At 47.5% G+C, this 21,292-nt stretch overlaps 1 protein-coding gene across 11 annotated transcripts in view; it reads left to right on the top strand.

The window, feature by feature from the left end:
- syngap1b (synaptic Ras GTPase activating protein 1b) overlaps window positions 1–21,259 on the top strand; it is a 78,090-nt gene extending 56,831 nt beyond the window's left edge. For 5 of the 11 annotated variants that reach the window (XM_053844126.1, XM_053844137.1, XM_053844134.1 and 2 more), the window contains 18 exons: window positions 792–913; window positions 1,613–1,766; window positions 2,318–2,416; window positions 3,383–3,622; window positions 3,880–4,215; window positions 4,793–4,937; window positions 5,200–5,344; window positions 5,412–5,648; window positions 5,720–5,921; window positions 5,989–6,182; window positions 6,292–6,493; window positions 6,819–7,412; window positions 7,473–7,898; window positions 7,961–8,134; window positions 8,456–8,667; window positions 12,647–12,719; window positions 14,888–14,949; window positions 19,273–21,259. In XM_053844126.1, coding sequence (XP_053700101.1) covers window positions 792–913; window positions 1,613–1,766; window positions 2,318–2,416; window positions 3,383–3,622; window positions 3,880–4,215; window positions 4,793–4,937; window positions 5,200–5,344; window positions 5,412–5,648; window positions 5,720–5,921; window positions 5,989–6,182; window positions 6,292–6,493; window positions 6,819–7,412; window positions 7,473–7,898; window positions 7,961–8,134; window positions 8,456–8,667; window positions 12,647–12,719; window positions 14,888–14,949; window positions 19,273–19,390 — 3,735 coding nt within the window. In that variant the 3' untranslated portion in view covers window positions 19,391–21,259. Of the gene's footprint in view, window positions 1–791; window positions 914–1,612; window positions 1,767–2,317; window positions 2,417–3,382; window positions 3,623–3,879; window positions 4,216–4,792; window positions 4,938–5,199; window positions 5,345–5,411; window positions 5,649–5,719; window positions 5,922–5,988; window positions 6,183–6,291; window positions 6,494–6,818; window positions 7,413–7,472; window positions 7,899–7,960; window positions 8,135–8,455; window positions 8,668–9,096; window positions 12,596–12,646; window positions 12,720–12,871 lie in introns of those variants that run through there. The other 6 variants (XM_053844135.1, XM_053844128.1, XM_053844127.1 and 3 more) reach the window with 6 other exon arrangements.
- The last annotated feature ends 33 nt before the right edge of the window (window positions 21,260–21,292 follow it).

Genomic DNA, 21,292 nt, shown 5'->3' with positions numbered 1-21,292 from the left:
CCTCATGAGGTCAGCGACATTGTACGATGATTTTATTTTATTTATTTGTTTATTTATTTTTACACTTTCCCGTATGTCAAGTCAGTTTTTCTACCCCCACAGCTAATAAATTATATTGGATTAGATTCGTGGATAAAACACTCACTTTAGCATTGTTTCTTGTCCGTCAAAATAAATAAATAAAAAATAAAGTAATTTACATGACTTAACCGTAGTAACAAGCTCTTCTAGTTATTATCCTTTATACTGCAAATCTTTTCATAGAATGTGTGTAAAATGAAACCGTATATAATATACGAAAGATATAAAGTCATGGAGTAATTGCACTTTTCCTGTTTTGTCTGTTTTGTTTTATAATAATTTAGTGACAAAATTCAGAGTATATAATGTGGCCCCTTGGATCAAATCAATAATTTCCAAAAGAACATTTGAAATTAAAAGTCAAGTAAATAAAACATTGTGAAGCTGACACACACAATGTAAACACCCAAGTCAGCGATGAAGTACTACACATGTGTTTTCACCTCCAGTACCTTATCTAGAGATTAGATATCAGTGTCCGCAGCTCCTGTCTTAAATAAACTGAACTGTGTCGTCTGTGGAACAGCTGCTGCTTGACTCTGGACTGGACGAAGCTCTGCTGCCCTCTACTGGCCGGCCGACGTCCCTGCAGCTTTGTGGCAAGTGGACGTGTGTTTGATTCCCCGTTGATAACAAATATGCCTTTGTGTTCTCGTCCCATCATTGTGTGTTTCCATCATGTCCCCCATTCACCCCTGGTCCCACTGCAGAGCTTCCTCAGCAGAAGGTTGAAGGGCTCCATCAAGCGGGCCAAGAGTCAGCCCAAACTGGACCGAACCAGCAGTTTCCGCCACATGATCCTCCCTCGCTTCCGCAGTGCCGACCAAGAAAGGTGAGTCTACCTTGCAGATGGAGACACTTTCATGATACTATTTTTGGGGTCACAGTCTCCTCAGTCTTGGCCACTTCCCTTCTTCATCATCACCAACATTCTTTGTCCAACTCTGTCTCTCCACTCCATGTGTCCAAACCTCCCTTCGCCTCCAAACTTCTCTGATGTGCTGGTATTGTCTCCACCCTCTTTCTTCTCTGAATTCCCCCACAATCTGACTCATTCCTCTGGGTCTATTTCTGTCTCATGCGCTCCCTCTCCTCCTGTAATCTCGCCTCAGTTGATGAGTGTCATGGTTGACAACACTGACAGAGAGGCGCAGGCATTGAAGGCAGCACACTGGATTCCTCTGCTGCGACACACCTTGCTGTTCCTGCTGCTCTCCAGTTGGACCGTGTGTGTGTGTGTGTGTGTGTGTGTGATTGATGGATGGACTCTGACAGAAGCAATGTCGACTGTTTATCTGCTGTCCTGCTGTCGGAGACAATGAGGGATCGTGGAGACGTCAGCTCTGCCAAGATGCTTCTTAAAATAGTCTTCAGGACAAATTAATTTCATCAGCATCCTTGTGTTTACCAAGTGGGAGCAGCTGGAGTTCACACTGTCTGAACCGGTTTCCGGACCTGTCTCTCTGATAGCGCTCCAGCAAAGGGGTCTGGGATAAGACGGTGTCGACCCACCTCTACTCTCTCCTCACAGGACCCGGTTGATGCAGAGCTTCAAAGAGTCCCACTCCCATGAATCCTTGCTGTCCCCCAGCAGCGCCGCGGAGGCGCTGGACCTCACGCTGGACGAAGACGCCATCATCAAACCTGTCCACTCCAGCATCCTGGGCCAGGAGTACTGCTTTGAGGTGAGACAGCACACACACCCCCACACTCACCTTCACCGTGAGTCGTCAAGTTCGAGTTCCGTTGGTGCTGACCCAGGCCCGACCTGCTGACCATCCCGTCCTCACTTGACATTAGTAGTTTTCATTTTTAGCTTTTACTAATTTTTTATTTTTAAAACTTTCAACTTGATCTGCTTTTCCACTTATTTAATTAACAATATACTTTACATTAGAAAAAAAGCCAGATATGAGGTTTATGGTGTGTATTTAAACATATTTTCTCACAGATTAGGATAAATCAGAATAAGTAAATTTTAAACCTAATTGTATTTTTTACAAATCAAATGTCTTTTGTCCCATGCACTATTTTTTTCCTAAATGTTCAGCCTAATATTTTTAAACCAATCCCTCAGTCTTTTATCTCACATTTCTTCAGACGTGAATGTGTTCCTCTATATCTGCCTTGCTCTTCCATTTGAGCTGCTGGTCATATGTGTGTGATCAGTCACGCACACACCGTGGTTGAACTCTCCTCCGTGACCTGTTGAATTGATGGCTGGCTGTGACCTCAGGTGACCACGGCCTCAGGAACCAAGTGCTTTGCGTGTCGCTCAGCCGCAGAGAGAGACAAATGGATCGAGAACCTGCAGAGAGCTGTCAAGCCCAACAAGGTGAGGGGAGAGAAAGGGATGCGGTAGAGGTAGAACAAAACGATGGATGGTCCCTCTGTCTGTGTGTCTCTCTCTCTCCTCCCCGTCCCCCGCTCAATGCAGCGCTTCATTTCTCTGTGTGACCTCCATCCTCCTGTCTGTGTGTGTCTGGCGCTGGCCAAGGGCCTGTTTCTGCTCACAAGTTCTGATTTCCGACATTCACAACTTGATGAGACGTGTGGGTTTTTGAAGGGCAGGTTGGAAGTTGTCGTATGTCATATTTTCATTTTTCCGCTTCCTTCTGCGAGCTCTCACAAGATAGCACCTTAATTATTCTAATGATCCAGAAGTTATTTCAAAATTCTGGCAGCACCCGAGGAGTTTGGATCAGAGGAAAGTTGAGGTCCAGATGCTGGGGCCACGGGGGTCCCAGCTGAGTCATGGAGCTCCAGGCAGAGCTTCCTCAGTGACAAGGGCATGTGTGCTTTGGTACAGAGGAAGGCAGCGCGTTTGTTACGTCTCTGCTGGAGGAGAAGTTGATGACAGAACGACTGCGAGGACCTGCTGGTGCTGCTGGAGTTGGTGAACCAGCAAACAGAGCCGCCAGCTGCCCCGCCGCACCGAGACTGAGAATTAATTAAGACCTGCATTTGGCTCTGATTGTAGCGTCTCAATTCTGAATGACTCTTCAGCATGGAGTGACTCAGCGTCATCTCCTCCCAGGGGATGTCAGATTTAGCTTTTGTCTTCATGTTGAGGTAATGCAGCCGTCTACAGTTCCGCCATGGTTTGTCGCCTTTGTGTTGTTTGTCTGCTGCCACTTCAACCCCACGGCTGCTTTTATCTTTACATTTGTGCGTTGTTGCCTTGATGTTTCTGGAGTTGACTCATCGATCGCTCACTGTCACGTCAGCAGCCCTCCTCTCTCATCCTCGGCGGCTTGCCTCTTGTCCTTTCATGCTAGTAACGCTGTGGTTAACGCCGCAGGACAACAGTCGGAGGGTGGACAACGTTCTGAAGCTCTGGATCATCGAGGCCCGAGAGCTGCCGGCGAAGAAACGCTACTACTGCGAGCTGTGTCTGGACGACATGCTGTATGCCCGCACCACCAGCAAGCCCCGCACAGACACGGTTTTCTGGGGTGAGCACTTTGAGTTCAACAACCTGCCTGCCGTCCGGAACCTTCGCCTTCACCTGTACAAAGAGACGGACAAGAAGAGACGCAAGGTGAGGTCAGAAACACCTCCACGGTCAATGGAAACACGGAAAAGAATGTTCTTTTTTGGCGACATAAATAGTGGCTTCAGTGATCACTCACTAGGCAAAGGAACATTGGGGTGAAGCAGTGCACCAGCGTTGGTGACAGGTGTACCAGAGTACCAAGTCATGACCTGCATCATTCGCGGCTGACCCCTACCATTCCCACTCTAGACTCCTCCATGTTTTTTGACCTTCTGCGACCTTCCGTTTGCTTTGCCTCCCAGGAAAAGAGCACGTATCTGGGCTTGGTCAGCATCCCCATCTCCAGCATCACTGGACGTCAGTTTGTGGAGCAGTGGTACCCCGTCATCCAGCCCAGCGTCCTCACCAAGGGGGCCGGCGTTGGAGGAGGAAAGATCATCAACGCATCACTGCGCCTCAAGTCCCGCTTCCAGACCATGAACATCTTGCCCATGGAGCTCTACAAAGAGTTCGCAGAGTACGTCACCAACAACTACCGGACGCTGTGTGCGGTGCTGGAACCGGTCCTGAGCGTGAAGAGCAAAGAGGAGGTGGCCTGTGCGCTGGTGCATATACTGCAGAGCACCGGGAAGGCAAAGGTAACAAGCCAACCCCAGCTGCCTCAACCGGAAATGTCATTGTCAGAGGGTACTGTTGGGAGGAGATGACACTTCAGGCTGCGTGAAGGGAAGATGGGAGAGGTAGAGGTACATGAGTACGTCTTATATGAGATGGGAGCGAGGTTTAGGATCAGGTGCTGGGGAGGATACCAGCAGGTCCTGTTGGACACTGACAGCATGGCACAGAACAGTCTGACTGAGATGTGTTGGATCACAGTAACTCTACATCTTGTTCTTGGTAAACATCCAAATACAGCACGCTACAGAAAATGTTTGTGAAACTGCAGGAAGTGATCCAGACATGGTGTGCGACTAATTCCTGTCACTCGAACGGCAGATGTGTGACTCATGGGTTAATGTGCACACCTGGGAAGACTCAGTCCAAATGCCTTAGACTGTTTTTCTGCATGTTTATTCTTTGAAATCTAATCATTGAGTGAGCCGAGACTCGACCTTCTGATCCTGAGTTTTTATTGATTTCTGGACGGTGAGTGAAGAGCTCTACTTGGCAGCTATGGTGAAGTGTGATGCTGAGGAATAACCTCTCTGCTGCCAGGACTTCCTGTCGGACATGGCGATGTGTGAGGTAGACAGATTCATCGACCGCGAACACCTTATCTTCAGAGAGAACACTCTGGCCACCAAAGCCATAGAAGAGTACCTCAAACTGATCGGACACAAGTACCTCAAGGATGCCATTGGTGAGTCTTTGACCTTCCTGTGATGTGTTCTCTGATATATGTGTTGCACAGAGAGACATGAACCTGATGTGACCCATTTCTGCAAAAAAAAATCATGAGTGCATCACTCCTCGCCCAGGGGGACCCGCCCCACAAGGCCAGGCTACAGCTAGCCAATTGAACTTGAGTAATCTGCAGCAAATAGAAAGTCCTGTCAAATCAACTCAAAGGTTTGGTTTTGCTTGTTAAAATGTAGGCTCCATGTGCTGTTGTGCGTTTCCAGGGGAGTTCATCAGAGCCTTGTACGAGTCAGAGGAGAACTGCGAGGTGGACCCCATGAGAACGCCCCCTTCCGTGCTGCCCGACCATCAAGCCAACCTGCGAATGTGCTGTGAACTGGCTCTCTGCAAAATCGTCAACTCCCAGTGGTGAGTGGCGGCAGTGAGAGAAGTGTCAGAAAACATTGGGCATGTGGATAAATCTCTGGCTCCACAGCGTGTTCCCGCGGGAGCTGAAGGAAGTGTTTGCCTCCTGGAGGGTCCGCTGCGCGGAACGGGGTCGCGAGGACATCTCCGACCGCCTCATCAGCGGCTCCCTCTTCCTGCGCTTCCTCTGTCCCGCCATCATGTCGCCGTCACTCTTCAACCTCACGCAGGAGTATCCCGACGAGCAGACCTCGCGCACGCTCACGCTCATCGCCAAAGTGGTGCAAAACCTGGCCAACTTCTCCAAGTCAGTTCGGCGTGTGGAGTGTGGCATTCAAGCAATCTCTCCTCACCCGAGTCTCTTCCAACGTCCTGCAGGTTTGGCAATAAGGAGGAGTACATGTGTTTCATGAATGAGTTCCTGGAGATGGAGTGGAGCTCCATGCAGCAGTTCCTCTATGAAATCTCCAACCTGGATAGTGTCAGCAGTGCAGGCGGCTTTGAGGGCTACATCGACCTGGGGAGGGAGCTGTCCATCCTACACAGCCTGCTGTGGGAGGTCATGGCTCAGCTCAGCAAGGTACCTCACGCTTGGTGTTCATGACCTCCACCCGTGGCATGCGTCACGCCCTGCTTCGTCTTTACAGGACGCCATCATCAAACTAGGCCCCTTACCTCGGCTGCTCAATGACATCAGCATGGCTCTACGGAACCCTCACCTGCAGAGGCAGCCCAGTCACCAGACAGACCGGGTCCAGAGCGACAGGCTGTTATCACGACCCAGTTTCACTCGCGGGATCTCATCCGAGTTCCAGAATTTCATGATGAGGGATCAGAACAGGTTGGCTGTTTTCATTGAGCTCCTTAAAAGTCCTGAGGTGCCGATGTTTGGTGTCCTGTGTGAGAGAAGACGTGCTGTCTCCTCACGTTAGCTCTGTTTGGTGTCCCAGCTCTATAGATATCACTCGCTTGCCTTCACCGACCTCCACTGGTGGGATTATGCCGTCTCGCTCCCAGATGAACTTCCAGGACCGGGATCACCTCCACCGAGCGTCCTCCAAAGACATGTTCTATGTGTCGCGCCCTCCTTTGGCCCGTTCCAGCCCGGCCTACTGCACCAGCAGCTCGGACATCACAGAGCCAGACCCCAAGGTGAGTTCTGTCACGTTAGCCGGCTCAGTCATCGTCACCTCTACTAGCACAGTGAAGCTGCATGCCACCTAAGAATCTTCCATTGTTTGAGCAAAGCTGTAGTTCATTATCTGCTTCTCCTCCACTGATTCACCTCCATCCTAGTGATATTTCCTGGGAAAGTACTTTGAGCCTTAGCGATATTCCGGCCTCTGTGTAACACCGGCTCCCTCACCCATACCATGCGTGGCCTTCTCACATGATCAGAGATTGGAAGGCCTGATAGCCTCTCATCATGACTTAGCTTCTCAGTGTCAATAAAAGCGTATCTATGATGGACCTCCAGGATTCCCACATGAACAGCGTGTCTAACCTGCAGTTGGTGGACATGCTCAACTCCTCCCAGGCCTCCATCGCCGGTATGGGCAGCTTCGGAGGGCTGAGCAGCGGAGGCGGTGGCGGCCTGGGGTCGGGCCTGAGCAGCCAGCTGCGGGCCGGTGGGCGGTTGTCAGCTGGCTCTGGCGGCTCCAGCATGTCCGGCGGCCTTCGGCTGAGCCAGCTGAGCCAGATGGGCACAACCACCGACTCGCTATCCCAGCAGCAGCAACAGCAGGCCGCCGCCATGCGCTACCCGCTTTCCTTCCAGAATCCTCTCTTTCACCTGGCGACTGCTGATGGGCCCCAACAGCAACAGCTCCACCACCAGCACAGCAGGGTTCAACCCCCAGCTCCCCTGCTCCTGGCCCCAGAGCCCGACCCCTCTCATCCGACCTACATCCCACAGTTCGCCCACGGGGGGTTCTCTCGCAGTGAGGACCTGTCCACCCTCAGGACCAGAGACGGTCACCTTGGACAGCCCAACATCATCCACTCACACAGCTACAGCGACGACTACGCCAGGGCCGATTACGGACGACGGCAGATGTCCATACACATGCAGGTAAAGATCTGCACGCCTCCTCGGGCACTGTACTCCCTGGTGACTGGCTCACTTCCTCAGGACAACATCCAGCAGCAGCAGATGATGGGCTTGGCCTCCCAGACTGGCACCTCACACTCATCTCTGGCCACCACGCCCCCCTCCACCGTCCAACCCATGCGCCAAAGTTCGATCGCCCCGCCTCCCACACAGCGTGTCAAATCTCAGACTTCGCATCAGCTGTCCGTCAGCGCCGCCGCCGCCCCTGCTGCCCCGGCCAAAACTCGCCCTCAGAGCGGCAACCTCCTGCAGTCGCCCGAGTCTGGCTACGGCGGCCGGCAGCACGGGTCGCGGCAGCTGTCCGTCAAAGACAACACAGCGCCTGGCCTGCCACACCAGCAGAGCTCTGTCAGGGAAAACCAGAGTCCGCAGGGGACGACGAGCCAGAGTGCACAGCAGTCGCCGCAGCAACAGCAACATCTGCTCAAGCCCAACATGAGTAAACAGGTATCATCTCCTTCTTCTGACAGCATCGATCCGGGTGTTATTCTGGGATGTTGTGATTCCAGGGATCCCAGACTCCATCCACCCTCAATCCAGCCACTCCTGCCAACGAGAGGACGGTGGCCTGGGTCTCCAATATGCCTCATCTGTCAGCCGACATTGAGAGTTCGCGAATCGACCGTGAGGAGTTCAAGCTGAAGGAGTACTCGAAGAGCATGGATGAGTCACGCATGGACCGGGTGAGTCGTGAGAATCTGTGAAGATGCTGAGTCGTGTCAACTTAAAAACATCTTCCAGTCCAGACGATTGTTGAGTTCGTGAGTCAAGCTCAAGAACTTCTCCTCTCTATTTACTTGTTTGCAACAAGTGTTTTATGTAACTTATTGATGCACTGCGTATGGGGAAAGGAATGGAGAAAACACTGAATACAGGTAGGAAATGAAATAATTGAAGAGAACAGAGTGGGAAGAAAGTGGGGGAAAAAGAGGGGGGGCACAGTGAGAGGAAAAAGGGTTAAACCAAACAACTCCTCTTTATACGCCATGCTTTCTCTTGGGCAGGTGAAGGAGTATGAAGAGGAGATCAACTCCCTGAAGGAGCGGCTGGTGATGTCTCACAAGAAGCTGGAGGAGTACGAGAGGAGGCTCCTGACGCAGGAGCAGCAGACCAACAAGATCCTGCTGCAGTACCAGAACCGGCTGGAGGACAGTGAGAGGAGGCTACGACTGCAGCAGCTGGAAAAAGATTCCCAGATTAAAGGAATAATTAGCAGGTAAATGGAGGCTGGTGCTGGGATGGGGGGATGACAGGGAGACCGTATCTATGCATCTGCAATCTCACACTAGTAGGAGGAACACATGCTATTCACTGTTAAGTTCACTGCACTGAACAGTCTTTATTCTCTAAGAGCATGTGTCACGCTCAAAACCCAGGAGGCCACGAGAGCTATCGTTGGCCTTCAGTTAGATTCTGTACTAATTTAAAGTTAACAAAAATGGAATGGCACATAATGAATTCAAGGTGTAAAGTGTGACCCAGGAGCTTAAACGTTACAAAAACACATAGATGAACTTCATCTTCATTCAACAAGATTTGCATCTTTCAGCCGCACATTTCCACTTCTACTACCTGTTTAAGTGAACACTGCTGGCAGGGGGTCGGGGTTGAGCTCTGAAGTTGACCTGTAGCTTCGCCCCTCAAGCTCTCCTTCTGGAAGCTCGAGTACAGAACGTCCTTTGTGATGTTCAAGTGAGAAAGACTATCGACACCGTGGGATGAAGATGCTGATTGTCCCACACCAGCAGTATCTCTCTCGATGAAGAACTCTGGATCCCATGGAGCTTCATGGACTCCTCAGATTGATCTGCACTATTTTTCGGCTCGGAGGCTGTGGCAGCGTCTGTGGGGTCTGGGATCTGCTGCACAACTGAGTGTCTCTCTGAGTTTTTCCAGATAGATGAGCTCTGACAGCCTGAGCCACAGACCAACCTGCTGCAGTTGTGCATCCAGAAGCTGCTGAATCTGATTCTAGACTGGAGTTGAAGTATTCCGTTTCTCGTTTCAGCCATAGCTGCACTGTTTTTGGGCCCTTCATAAGTGAGACATGAAACCTTCTTTTTCACATGGTCATTTGTTTAGTGATAGAAATCATGTAGGAGACGTGGTGCAGCAGTGAAGCCACACCTCGGGAACATAGAGTCAACCTCAGGTGCTCAGCCATTTTCATGCGATTATTCTGAGGCCGGGTCGCAGGGGCAGCGGCTGAAGAAAAGAGGTCTAGGCTTACAACTCCAGCGTGTCCTGGACCTCCCTCCAGTTGAGCACCTCGCTAGAGAGGAATCCAGAGATGACCTGACCAGACCCTCCTCATCTGTCTTCTCTAGGAAGAGTAGCGGTTATACTCCGAGACTCTCACTCAGGATTACCTCATTGAACAAGGGGTGTAAGTAACATAGATGTGTTCCCTTACATACGCTTTTTTTTAAATTAAAATCTCAGTTGGTCTCTTTCTGTTTCATTAATATTCCTCACATGTACAAAACCAAAGCCATGTGTTAGATTCCTAATCTACTTCCACGACGATATAATCCCCTTAGAGTCACAGCTATATTTTATTTTTGTAATGATACAGTGATGATGCATATTTATGTGTGTGACGCTGTGAAATATTTATGAAATAAGAGTACATTTTTAATACAAATATAAGATGCGTGATGTATTTTATTTATATGTAAATAAAACTGAGCCTTTAGATAAGATTTTAATGTTTATCATGAATTGATTTTCGTTAGATTACAAAAGGTTGATATTTTATTGGTTAATTTAAATTAAAAACTGCAATTAAATGTAGACATTTGACTCTTCTTGGTTTTGCAGCTTTGTTTATGTTGTGTATCACTTGTTGATGATCGTAGTATGAGCTACATTAGCATTAGCCCATGCTATTGTAGCTACATTGGCTTTGTATGTGTCCACAATTTTCTGGATTATTACAAAATTTTGAATGTTGTTATTGTTCTTTTATCCCCGTTTCTGCAGTATGCTGTGTTTAAGATCACATTTTTGTGTTGCAGCGTCACTGCTTTGTGTTGCTGTATTGATTTCCATTGCTTCATGTCACCACATGATTCTTTTCCTGGGTTCAATTATGACGTTTATGATGCTAGGTCACTCTGTTGTCTTCCTATTTTACCGTACCATTTTACGCAATACAAAGCTTGTTAAGTATGGGATTTGATTTGTGTCAAAAAGTAACTGAAACAACACAGGTACTGCTTTGAAATACAGCTATATAAAAGACAAGCCACTGCAATACTCCACTACTGGGGCTATTAGTCATCCATCGCTGATGCTTTTAGCAAAACTGTGTTTATGTACTTCATGTGAACTTCCATCAACTGATTTAACTGTTTTACATTGGCAACATGTTAGCAACAGCTAGCACATGCTGTCATGTTAGTGTCTTTGTATCAATGTGTTACTTTTCTCTGTAACAATGTCCGCATTATATTCATATATGAGGTTATTGTATTGTCATTTAATAACTACCTCATGTTACTGCACTACAATAGTTCTACTTCAGTTACATGGTCATGTTTTTGAAGTTTACAATCTTGTCATTTGGGATCTGTCGCAGCTCAAGCGTCTGAGATTTTCATTTCTTTTTATTTTGCAATCCATTATTCTTTTAGTTCACTGGGTTACGGGCGCAACCTGTGTTCTCTGAGAAACTCACACAAGCGGTTTGCTTCAATCTTGACAATAAGTTTTAGCAGAGCTGTGATTGGTGCCTGTCTTTCCCGCAGCAGCCATTAGCAGTAGCCCGTTTGAGCCAACATGAGTTTTATATTGAGGCTTTTCTACCAGCGCCTGCTGCAGGGAGGCAGGTTTCTCGCCTCACTAGCAAATGTTTTCACCGTAACCAAACAGGAAGTGCTGATTTGTCCTGTTTCTTCGTCACCCACATGAATCATCTTCAGACTCTGGATGCGGTTCTTCATCTCATTGTTCTTGGAGGCAGTGTGTCTGCCTGTGCTTCCCTCTTCTTTTGTATGAACATATAAAGACATATTCAAATCTGTACTCTATTTATGGAATAAAACATCCAAACGTTTTTGTTGGAAACTTCACCTGTGGATTTTCATTCTTTGCTGTCGCGCATGTGTCTCTTCACCCCTCATGCTCGGTGAGATGTGTGAGCTGAACTGTCCTACTCTCCTCATGCCACTCTCATCTACCTGGCTGCCTTCTGACTTGAGTTCTGCTGACTTGAACCTCTTTTTGATTGCTTTCCCTGTGAGACCCCGACTCTTCAACCCAGATATCAGCATGAGTATGCGCAGTCACGTGTCATTGCAGTACAAAATACTTAACCTTCTACACGGTTAAAAAAACCGTAGATCCCAGATATGTTGCGCATCACACCACACAGCTGTGACATCATACACACGTCTGTTATTGTAGGTGTTTCCTTCTACATGGTGTAGATCACAGAGTGCTGTTGTCTTAGCTTTCAAAATCAGTCAGCTATTGTGCCAACATAGCTGACCTCATGTCACCTTTTTGTGTTGCTCAGTTTCCTCAAGTTATTTTGTTTTTTTGTAGTTTTTCTTTTGTGTTCACAGATTGTTTTCAGTTGTAATGATGTCACTGTTTTTCTGTACCGTTAGCATGCTAACAAACAGTATGCGGCTTGTAATACAGTTGTAATACAGTCATACGTTGTAAATAATCTGGGACTTGTTTTGTTTTAACTTCCTCACAGCTTTATTTTGACTCTGATGTGTGAAAGTTGTGTTTTGTGGGTGCAGTGGTTCAAGTCCTCAGAGCTTCAGTCTAATGGCAGTAAAACTCAGGGTTTTGAGTCTTGGTGCTTCATGAGACAGTTTGACACAAATGTGAGAGCTGCGGTCTGCTTTAAATTAGCCAAACAAAGAGCGGTCGCTCCGTTATCGTTATTTGTCCTTGAGTCACCCAACATGGCAACGGTTCCTCGCACACGGGCAATGATGAGTGGTGGGAAACGTGTTTGTCTCTGGGGCCGTCACAGAGGGCTAATTCCCTCGGGATGGGTGGGCGACCTGTTGGACTTCCTCCACCCTGGTTATTAGCATGTGTTAGTGAGTCCTGGACCAGTTGCCTCGTGAGTTCCTGATGGTCTCCCTCTCTTTCTTTCTTCTCCTGTTCCCACCCCTCCCCTCCCCTCCTCTCCCCACCCACCCTCCGCTCTCCCCTCTTTCTCTGCTTCCAAGACTGATGGCGGTGGAGGACGAGCTAAGAGGAGGACAGGTGATCGAGCCCAAACCCAGGATTTTTCCCGAACAGGTCGGTGCTTCCTCCCCTGCCGCCTTGCTGCTCTCACCCCTCTGCCCTCGCCCCTCCGCTCTCACCCTCCCTCCGCTCAGTCCCTCTGCTTCTGTCTGACTTTGTGCTCCGGCCTTGACCTGTGCTTCCTGATGTGGCTCTGCCGACCTCAGGTGGTTGTGAAGGCCTGTGCTGATCTCTGGATGGAGCTGCCGAGGAGTTGATCTGTGCTGGTCTTTGTTTCTGTGGCGCATGTCCTCTTGACGTGGAGCTCCAGTGAGTCACGGCTGCTTCCATCTCATGCTTCTTCACTCATGGCGAAGTCTGAGGGAGCGAAATGGAGAAGTGAAGATCAATATTTTAAACTGAGACAACAGGTTTCATCATACAGTTATCCCACAGTACAGTACAGTAAAAAAAGAATAATAATCTTATTGATCCAGTGGTCTTCCATGAGCTTTGCATTTAACTTTAAAAATAATTTGATTTACAAAATGATTGTTCTTGAGTGAAAACCGTAATGTAAGAATAAATAAAAACACTAAAAATAAATATCAATTAAATAAACGTAAAAACAATAAGTTTGCATATTTTGCATTTTAAAATATAAATTCTATATAATGAAGAAGATATTCTCAAATAAAATTATTATTTTTTAAATATTCAAGTGAAATTGTGTCCACAGGTCTGAAGAGCTTTTGATTAGTCAAAAAATTAAGAAATTAAAAAAATAATAATAAAAACGTGTCCCCCAACAAATGAAGTCATAATCAAATGAATACTACTATAGAATACCTGATATATATTTTCTTCAGTCTAAATCCGCATGCAGCCATCTGCTCTGTTCTCTTCCTTATTGCTTGTACAGTGCTGTTCATTTGGCTGGACTTCCATGTCAGAGTCGTCCATGACCGCAGCCTTCTGTGGTGTGGTGTGGTGTGGTGAGGCTTGACACCAGCATGAGCTGTTCAGCTTCTCTTCCTTTTCGGAAACTTCAGGAAGGTGTTTTCTCAGAACTGTGTTGTTGTCGAGTGCTTGTCTTCTCCAGATACCTTCTAACTGGACTTTAATGAAGGAAGCTTTATTTGGGACACTAGAACAGGGAATCCAAGTGTAATCGCACCCACAGTGAAAATGACTGTAAAGTCAAACCATGTTGTTGAAATCTGAAAACAATTCATCACCATGTTGCATATTCAGGTCAAGCGAGGGTCCGTGTGTTCAGCCGTGTTGTGTCTCCTCGTGTGCATGATTCTGCATGACAGATATGAACACGGCTGCTGACACGCTCGCAGCCTCCTGAGTCATCCGATAACCTGTATTGTCCGTGTTCCCCGCCACTCTCGGTTTTCTTTCTCCCTCCACACCATTGCACCTCTCCTCCTTTCCAATTCTCTTGCTCCCTCCCCACTCCCTCCTTGTTTCCTTGCTCCCTCCTCTCCTCTCTCCTGCTTTCCTTTCTCCTTCCTCTCTTCCCTCCTTGTTTCCTTGCTCCCTCCTCTCCTCTCTCCTGCTTTCCTTTCTCCTTCCTCTCTTCCCTCCTTGTTTCCTCACTGCCTCCTCTCCTCGCGTCTGGTTTCCTTTTTCCTTCCTCTCCTCCCTCTGTTACTTTTCTCCTTCCTCTCCTCCCTCCTTGTTTCCTCGCTGCCTCCTCTCCTCTCTCCTGGTTAACTTTTTCCTTCCTCTCCTCCCTCCTGGCTTCCTTGTTGTCTCCTATTCGATCTGCTGGTTTCCTTTCTCCTTCCTCTTTCCCCTCCATGTTTCCTTTCTCCTTCCTCTCCTCCCTCCTTGTTTCCTTTCTCCTTCCTCTCCTCCCTCCTTGTTTCCTCACTGCCTCCCCTCCTCTCTTCTGGTTTCCTTTTTCCTTCCTCTCCTCCCTCCTTGTTTCCTCACTGCCTCCCCTCCTCTCTTCTGGTTTCCTTTTTCCTTCCTCTCCTCCCTCCTTGTTTCCTCGCTGCCTCCTCTCCTCTCTCCTGGTTTCCTTTTTCCTTCCTCTCCTCCCTCCCGGCTTCCTTGTTGTCTCCTATCCGATCTGCTGGTTTCCTTTCTCCTTCCTCTTTCCCCTCCATGTTTTCTTGCTCCTTCCTCTCCTCCCTCCTTGTTTCCTTTCTCCTTCCTCTCCTCCCTCCTTGCTACCTCGCTCCCTCCTCCTCCCCCCTGTGTTGACGAGATTCGGTGATTTCTCTTAGGGGAGGCGTCAGTCCATCCTAGTGCAGCCCCGTCTCGCTCCTGTCCCACCCAGAATATCCAGGTAATAAACCAAACTGTCACCGTCTTTCCGTGACCAGCCGCCTCTTCTCAGTGTTTCCTCCTCTGCGTCTCTGTCGGCACACACTCACACACTCACACAAACACAGACAGGAGCTTGAAGTGTGACAGCAACAGTCAGGAGTGTCAGGAGTGTGAGACAAGAGTTGCAGTCAAACATTTGAAGTCTGAGTCATTGTTTTGTCACCATATCTACTCCCGTGTGTTACACAACAACATATAAAGTCTTGTTACAGAGTTCTATGACTTAGATGTTAAATTACAGCTGCGTAGCATGACATAAAATGCAGCCAATATATTTGACATTGCTAGCATTGTTGTGGTCGCTCATCGAACGTGTGTTGCCTGGATGTGCTGTTAAGTCATGTGGGAGAGTTATTACACCACGTATATTCCATTACCACCAACATGTTGTGTACTGATGCAATGGTATGATTATGTAATTATTGCCGCTGTGACACATTTTGTTGTGCTGTAAACACATTCAACACTGCAACCTGCTGTGATCAGAGGTCAACCCAAGGTCATTTCGGCCACACTTTCAGTTGAACTGTCCCGACATCTCCCTAACACAGCAGGAACCATGTGTCTGACCTGCCCTGGTGATCACGTGTGTACCCGTGTTTGACAAATATGGATGTTGTACCCTGAACGACCGGCAGAGGTCGCTTTAAACGGCATTTAAACAGTGTGTTTTAGGGGGGAGACGGTAAGAACCTGCGACTCTCTTCATGCATCACATCTCCATTCACTGTTTTGTGTTGTCCTGTACCGCAACTTTCTTTTGCACCACAATAATAATAATAATAATAAAAACGTACAGAAGCACGTTTGGTAAGTTGAAGCCAAGAAAGGATGTCAGTCAACATTTCTGCCATGTTGTTGTTCAGCTGCTGGGTTTTCCAGTTTAATAAGCATGTGTCCTGGCCTACACATGGATATTAAACCTCTGTGTTTGAGAGCGTGTCCGTGGACTCATGTGACTGGCATCCTGTCGCACCAGCTGTTCTAGCACCAGTTAGCAAACTCTGGTTCTGACTGAGAAGAGAAAAAGGGGGAAGTAAAGCCGCTCATGTGCGTCAAAATTGGAGGGTGAATTCGTTTTCTGTTGCTTTTGTTTTGCTTTTTTTATTTTGAGAAAATCCCATCAGACGTCCAGAGAGTTTTCTTTTTGTTGGCATTTCTCCGCTACGCAACTGTTCTTTCTCCTTACTGTCTCCTCCCTCCGCAGCTCCTCATCTCATGTGTGTTTCATTCTCCTGTAACTTTGGTTCCTTAAGAGGAGCATCTTAAGCTCGTGTGTCTCATTTAGATTTCCCTGAGAAAAGCTTGAGTGAATATCAAGATTAGCATCTGCTAATGTGGTTGTTTTTATTATTAGTAGTATTTTTGGTCGTTCTCTTTCTTATGTTTTCCTATTACGTTTGACTATTTAATGTTTTGATTAACATTTGCCCCCTGTCAACTTAAGTTTCAGGGCTAACAACATGGTTGTGATTCGGCGTCGAGGCCTTACTATTTAAGTTGTAAACTCTTAGACTGTGTGTGTGCAAAGGTAAGAACCAAACCTTGACCGCAGCACGACCAAAGCTGCTGCCGTGCCAGTCCATAGGTGTGAGTCCTGGACAGCTTTTGGGTGGCGAGTCCTGCCAAGGTTTGGAGTCCTTGCAGATTATCGGATGCCTCTGCCGTAGAGCTGAGCGTGGCTTGGTGCATGGCATCAGCTTGTGCCTTAGATAAGACATAGTTTGATGTTTAAGATAAGTAAGGCTTTGAATAGAAAATAATCGTGCCTTTTTCTTGCCGCTCCCAACCCTCAAACTCAGGTTTCAGTCGTGGCTTTTGTGGTCGGATTGCAGCCAAATTGTATGAAAACGTGAAGCTCAGGATTCAGTGACTGAGTCAGGTGCTCACCACAGCATCATGACATCACTGTGTCATCTGCAGCGTGCAGACTAGGAAGAAGCTGCTGTTGTTCAAAGGTGACACTTGGACAAAGACATTTTTGTGATTGGGTCTGACCCAACGGGTGCGATGAGGGAAGTGGAGCATGTAGGCGGCCTCATCCGATCACAAAAGCCTCTCGAGCGTATAAGAACTTTCCGACCAGAATTGGAATCCCCCTTCATCTCTTCTGTCTGTCTGTATTCGTGTGCTGCCCCGTCTTTGTAACTCATTTGTGTCTCTTCTGTCTCTGCCTCTCCCTCTTTGTCTTGCGTGTTATTCATGTCACCGGCCTTGGATTTTCCATGTCCCCTCTCCATCCCTCCCGTTTTTCAATGTTCTCCACACGTCATCTTTGGATGTGTTTTTTAACCCTGCTTCCCACCTTAACCCGATGATTCCCCCTTCCTCCCACGCTCACACCCTTCCCTCCGTCCTCATCACCCCTCCTGACCGGACGCCTCCTCTCACCTCGCTCCTTCACTCATTGAACGGCCTGGAACATCTCTCCCTGCTCTTGCTCCTCTTTCCCCCTCCTTCCCCCCTCTTTCTTTATCTCGCTAGGAAAACCAGCTTTCCTCCCTGGGTTCTGCAGACCCCGGTGTGAGAACTGAAGGTGGAGAGGGAGGTGTTGGAGCAGCAGCAGGAGCGCAAACCGACCATCCAAACCTCAGAGTCTCTTCCTCGGGCATTTCCTCTGACGCCTGGCCCCACAATGGAGTCCTCCCACTAACCGTAGACCCTCCCTCTCTACCCCGATCCTCATCAGCGTCCTAGTCATAATGGAGAGCTCCGTGGCAACCACGCATCCTTCTTCACCCCGGTCCATCTACTGGGACGGGGGTAGCAAAAACCAAGGGGTGTAGGCTAAACACACCGCTGAGCCAAATCAGAGAGAGAAGACGCTCCTGTCTTTCCAAAAAAAACTGCTGCATTTGGAGTCGCTCCACTCCTGGGTGGCAGGAGGGAGAACGCTGGAGCTCCTGTGCTTTTCTCACGTTACACTCTAAGGGCTCTTGAACAGACACCGTGGAGCTTCAGCTCGTATCTTGCAGGACAAGATCACGATACCGACGAATGTCTCTCACCCCAAAGACTTTAGTGAACAAGTGCTATGAGCTGCTTTCCCTGACCCCTTTGCTCAAACACATCAGGCGAATGAGAAGCTTTGGTGTCTTCTGGCTCTTCTTTAGTGCCTTTGAGTGTTGTCCAACAGGGTCCACCAGTCGAGGACAGGCGGTTGCTTGACGGGTCAAGGCTCGGTGAAACATGGAAGCTTCCAGTGTTCAATAGGCAGACGGGGGGGGCAACTTTGTTTTCTCTTCTCAATATCAGAACCCATGTGTGACAAACTGGTGCTAAACAGGAAAACTATGGTGCCATTTTCAATGTCTGTCTGCCATGACACTGCCTCAGTCTCACTCACCGTCCTCAGAGATTTGTTGGAGATCGCTCTTCTTCTGTCACTGTTGTTTGTGTGTCTGTGTTGTGTGTCCAACGCCCGATATAGACTGTGACGTTTCAGGATTCCTACAGCTTGATTCACAGCCAAATGTCACTTTGGAAGACTGTGATTGTGCGGCAACACTGAAGAGTCCTAATGAATGCTAATGTTAGCCGCTTGTCTTAAGGAGACAGCGTGGATGGGTACACAGAGATGAAGTGCGTGTTTCAGTACCATTTTTACTGCTTGGAAAAGATTAAGTTCCATGGAGCTTCACTGTTTTCTGTGCATTTCTGAATGTGTCCTCCTGAGAAATGCTTGTTAGCAGCTACATGGCTAACTTGTCCTAGCGGTGAGGTTCGATACACAAAGCTGAAATCTATGTGAATGTAAATGATAGAATCTTTCAAGTGAATATGAGTTGAGTCATTTGGATTCACAAAGTGCCTGGGATGACGTATCCTTCGGCCTGTAGACCATCACCTTACTAGCCCTCTACAAGACAAAAGTGTTAGCTCAGCGTGTGCAAACATCTGTTTGTGTGCAACTGGTCTGTGTGCTGTTCTTCCAGCGACTGTTCAAAATGTGTCTCCTCATCCCTCTGTTCATCTTGTCCTGACTCCTGTCTTCTCACTGGACATGTCAGAAAAACCATGAAGAGAATCGTTGAGTCACTTCTGATCTAGCACTTTAATTTGACCCGCGCAGCGTCTGTACTTGTGGCTAGTAGGGCTATTAAATCATGAATGTCGGACCGCTCCCCGGCTAGGCTTGAACGTCAGATATTGCTGTGAAAATACCTCAGTGACTCAGGTAAACAGCGGCGAGCGGAGCATCCTTAGCTTCTGCAAAAGCACCTGATCAAGCATCCTACCCCGTTTTCTCTCCCTCTGTCTCCCCTCCTCTCTCCCTCTTTAGCCACTCGCAAAGCTTCATCGAGGACAGTGTGGAACCTAAGTGGCTGATGCACCGTCGGCAGTCGGCGGGGTGGCACGCCCAAATGTCCAGAGCGCTTTCTCGCGACGCGATTGGCTGACAAAGGGAGAACTTGGGTCGTTGGTCCCACTCTCTTTGCTCAAAGGAAGGTGCCGAGCCCCAGCGGACCATGTAAAGGACCAGCTGGGATTCTGTTTTTAGTATTTTACAATTCCCGAACGGAGCCCCCTCTCTCTCTGATTTTGGAGCGCCTGATGGTGGGAGCAACATTTGTCCTGGCAAGCATCATCGCAGCTATGCAGTCTGACAGAGGAGCACACAGAGTGCTAGGAAACGAGAGAGAGGGAAGATGTGGGTCTATCAAAGGTGCTTGACTTCTCTTCATACTATTTGGAAATCGTTTCTCTTGAAAGTTTACTCTCACACACATTTTATCTCCAGTAATAATTTTCGTCATAGTTTTAGCTCTTCCGTTTGTTTCTTTAAGACTTTGATTTCAAAAGAAACAAAATATGCACACAGCCCAAGAACAACAAGACTTTGAGGAGAAAAATGGACAGAATGTCTTTATTTATATTTCTATACTATTCTTACCATAGTTTACATATACATATATATATCTATATATCTATCTCTAGATATATCTAATGAACAGAACTATTGGTCAGAATCTTCCGGAGTTTATTTCCAGAGATGCCTCTATCTGACGGACCATCCCAAATAACCTATTTGATAAGAGATTTTTGTACCAAGACAATCTGGTGGAGGGCGATTTGCCTGGCGGCCAATGGACGACCGTGTGTTTCTCCTACTCCCCGACCCATAGTTTGCATGAGAACCTGTAGTCGAGACTCAATATTCGGACGATGATTCCCAGCGAACAGTCGCCATGGAGCTCTCCTCGCACGGACGATTGGTGAAAGCTGTGGGATTATTCTTTTTATACACCACGTCGACTCTCCTGAGGATCGCTGTGCTACTTTTGATTTCTCCGGACACGAGTCCTTGCCTTCTCCAGCGCTGACCACCACCAGGACGGAGAGAGAGATATGTTAGAGAAGCGTGTGAATGTGTGTGTACATATGTGTGTGTGGCCTAATCTCTGTGTATATACTGGATACATGTGTATATATGGTGCGTCTATGTGTATATAGAGTTTTGTTTGTATATGCAGAGTGTACAGTTATTTTTTCGCCCTCTAATGTTTCTCTCTCTTTCTATGAATAGGTCTACTAACAAATACTGGAAGGTTTTTAAACTGCGGCTACAATATCAGCAGCTTTCACACATAATCCTACATTTTCAACATTTTATAAGTCCGTTTGTGTGACGAAAGCAATGTTTGTACATATATAGATGAACAAATTCTCATCTCTTTTTTTTCCGCTGGTGTTGGTTGTCATTGAGAGCGATATATATTTATCCAGACGACCTGACTTGTGCGTGTATCTTGATTTATCCAAATTTTTGCCTCTCATGAAGCCGTCTATGGTCATCGGGTCGGACGTGCACATCCTTCATGAGTGACACTGCTTGTTTTTGTATAGGTCCTTACTAAATACGTGTGCCTCCCCCCTCTTATACTCTCTTACTAACCCTCCAAACATTACTCATCCCAATCCCCCCTTTGACAAGCCATAGCCCCCCGCTCCCTCACCCCCCACACAAACTCCTCTCTCGTTGTTTTAACCGGACTGACATTTTGGATTTTGTGCATATTATTGGAAGAGTGCCGTTGCCGAGTGTATTGCAGTTGTTTCTGGATTTGTTATGAATGTGGATTATTATTGTAATAATGATAATAATTATTGACACTTTCATTTGTGGGTGAGGTTGATGATTTTCTTTTTGGTTTTTTTTCTTGATTTGTTTCCTTTTGGGCAACACCGAAATTTATATTTTTCGGGCGGGTGAATCTGGAGGTAGAACTACATAAATGAATAAATAAACAAATAATTTAATTCTTAAATTTTTTGTTTCTCTTCTTGTGTTTTGTTTCACT

This window comes from Synchiropus splendidus, chromosome 15, assembly GCF_027744825.2.
Source record: "Synchiropus splendidus isolate RoL2022-P1 chromosome 15, RoL_Sspl_1.0, whole genome shotgun sequence".
In the NCBI taxonomy this organism is placed as follows: domain Eukaryota; kingdom Metazoa; phylum Chordata; class Actinopteri; order Syngnathiformes; family Callionymidae; genus Synchiropus; species Synchiropus splendidus.
The sequence above is the reverse complement of the archived record's forward strand: the minus strand, read 5'-3'. Positions and strand labels throughout refer to the sequence as shown.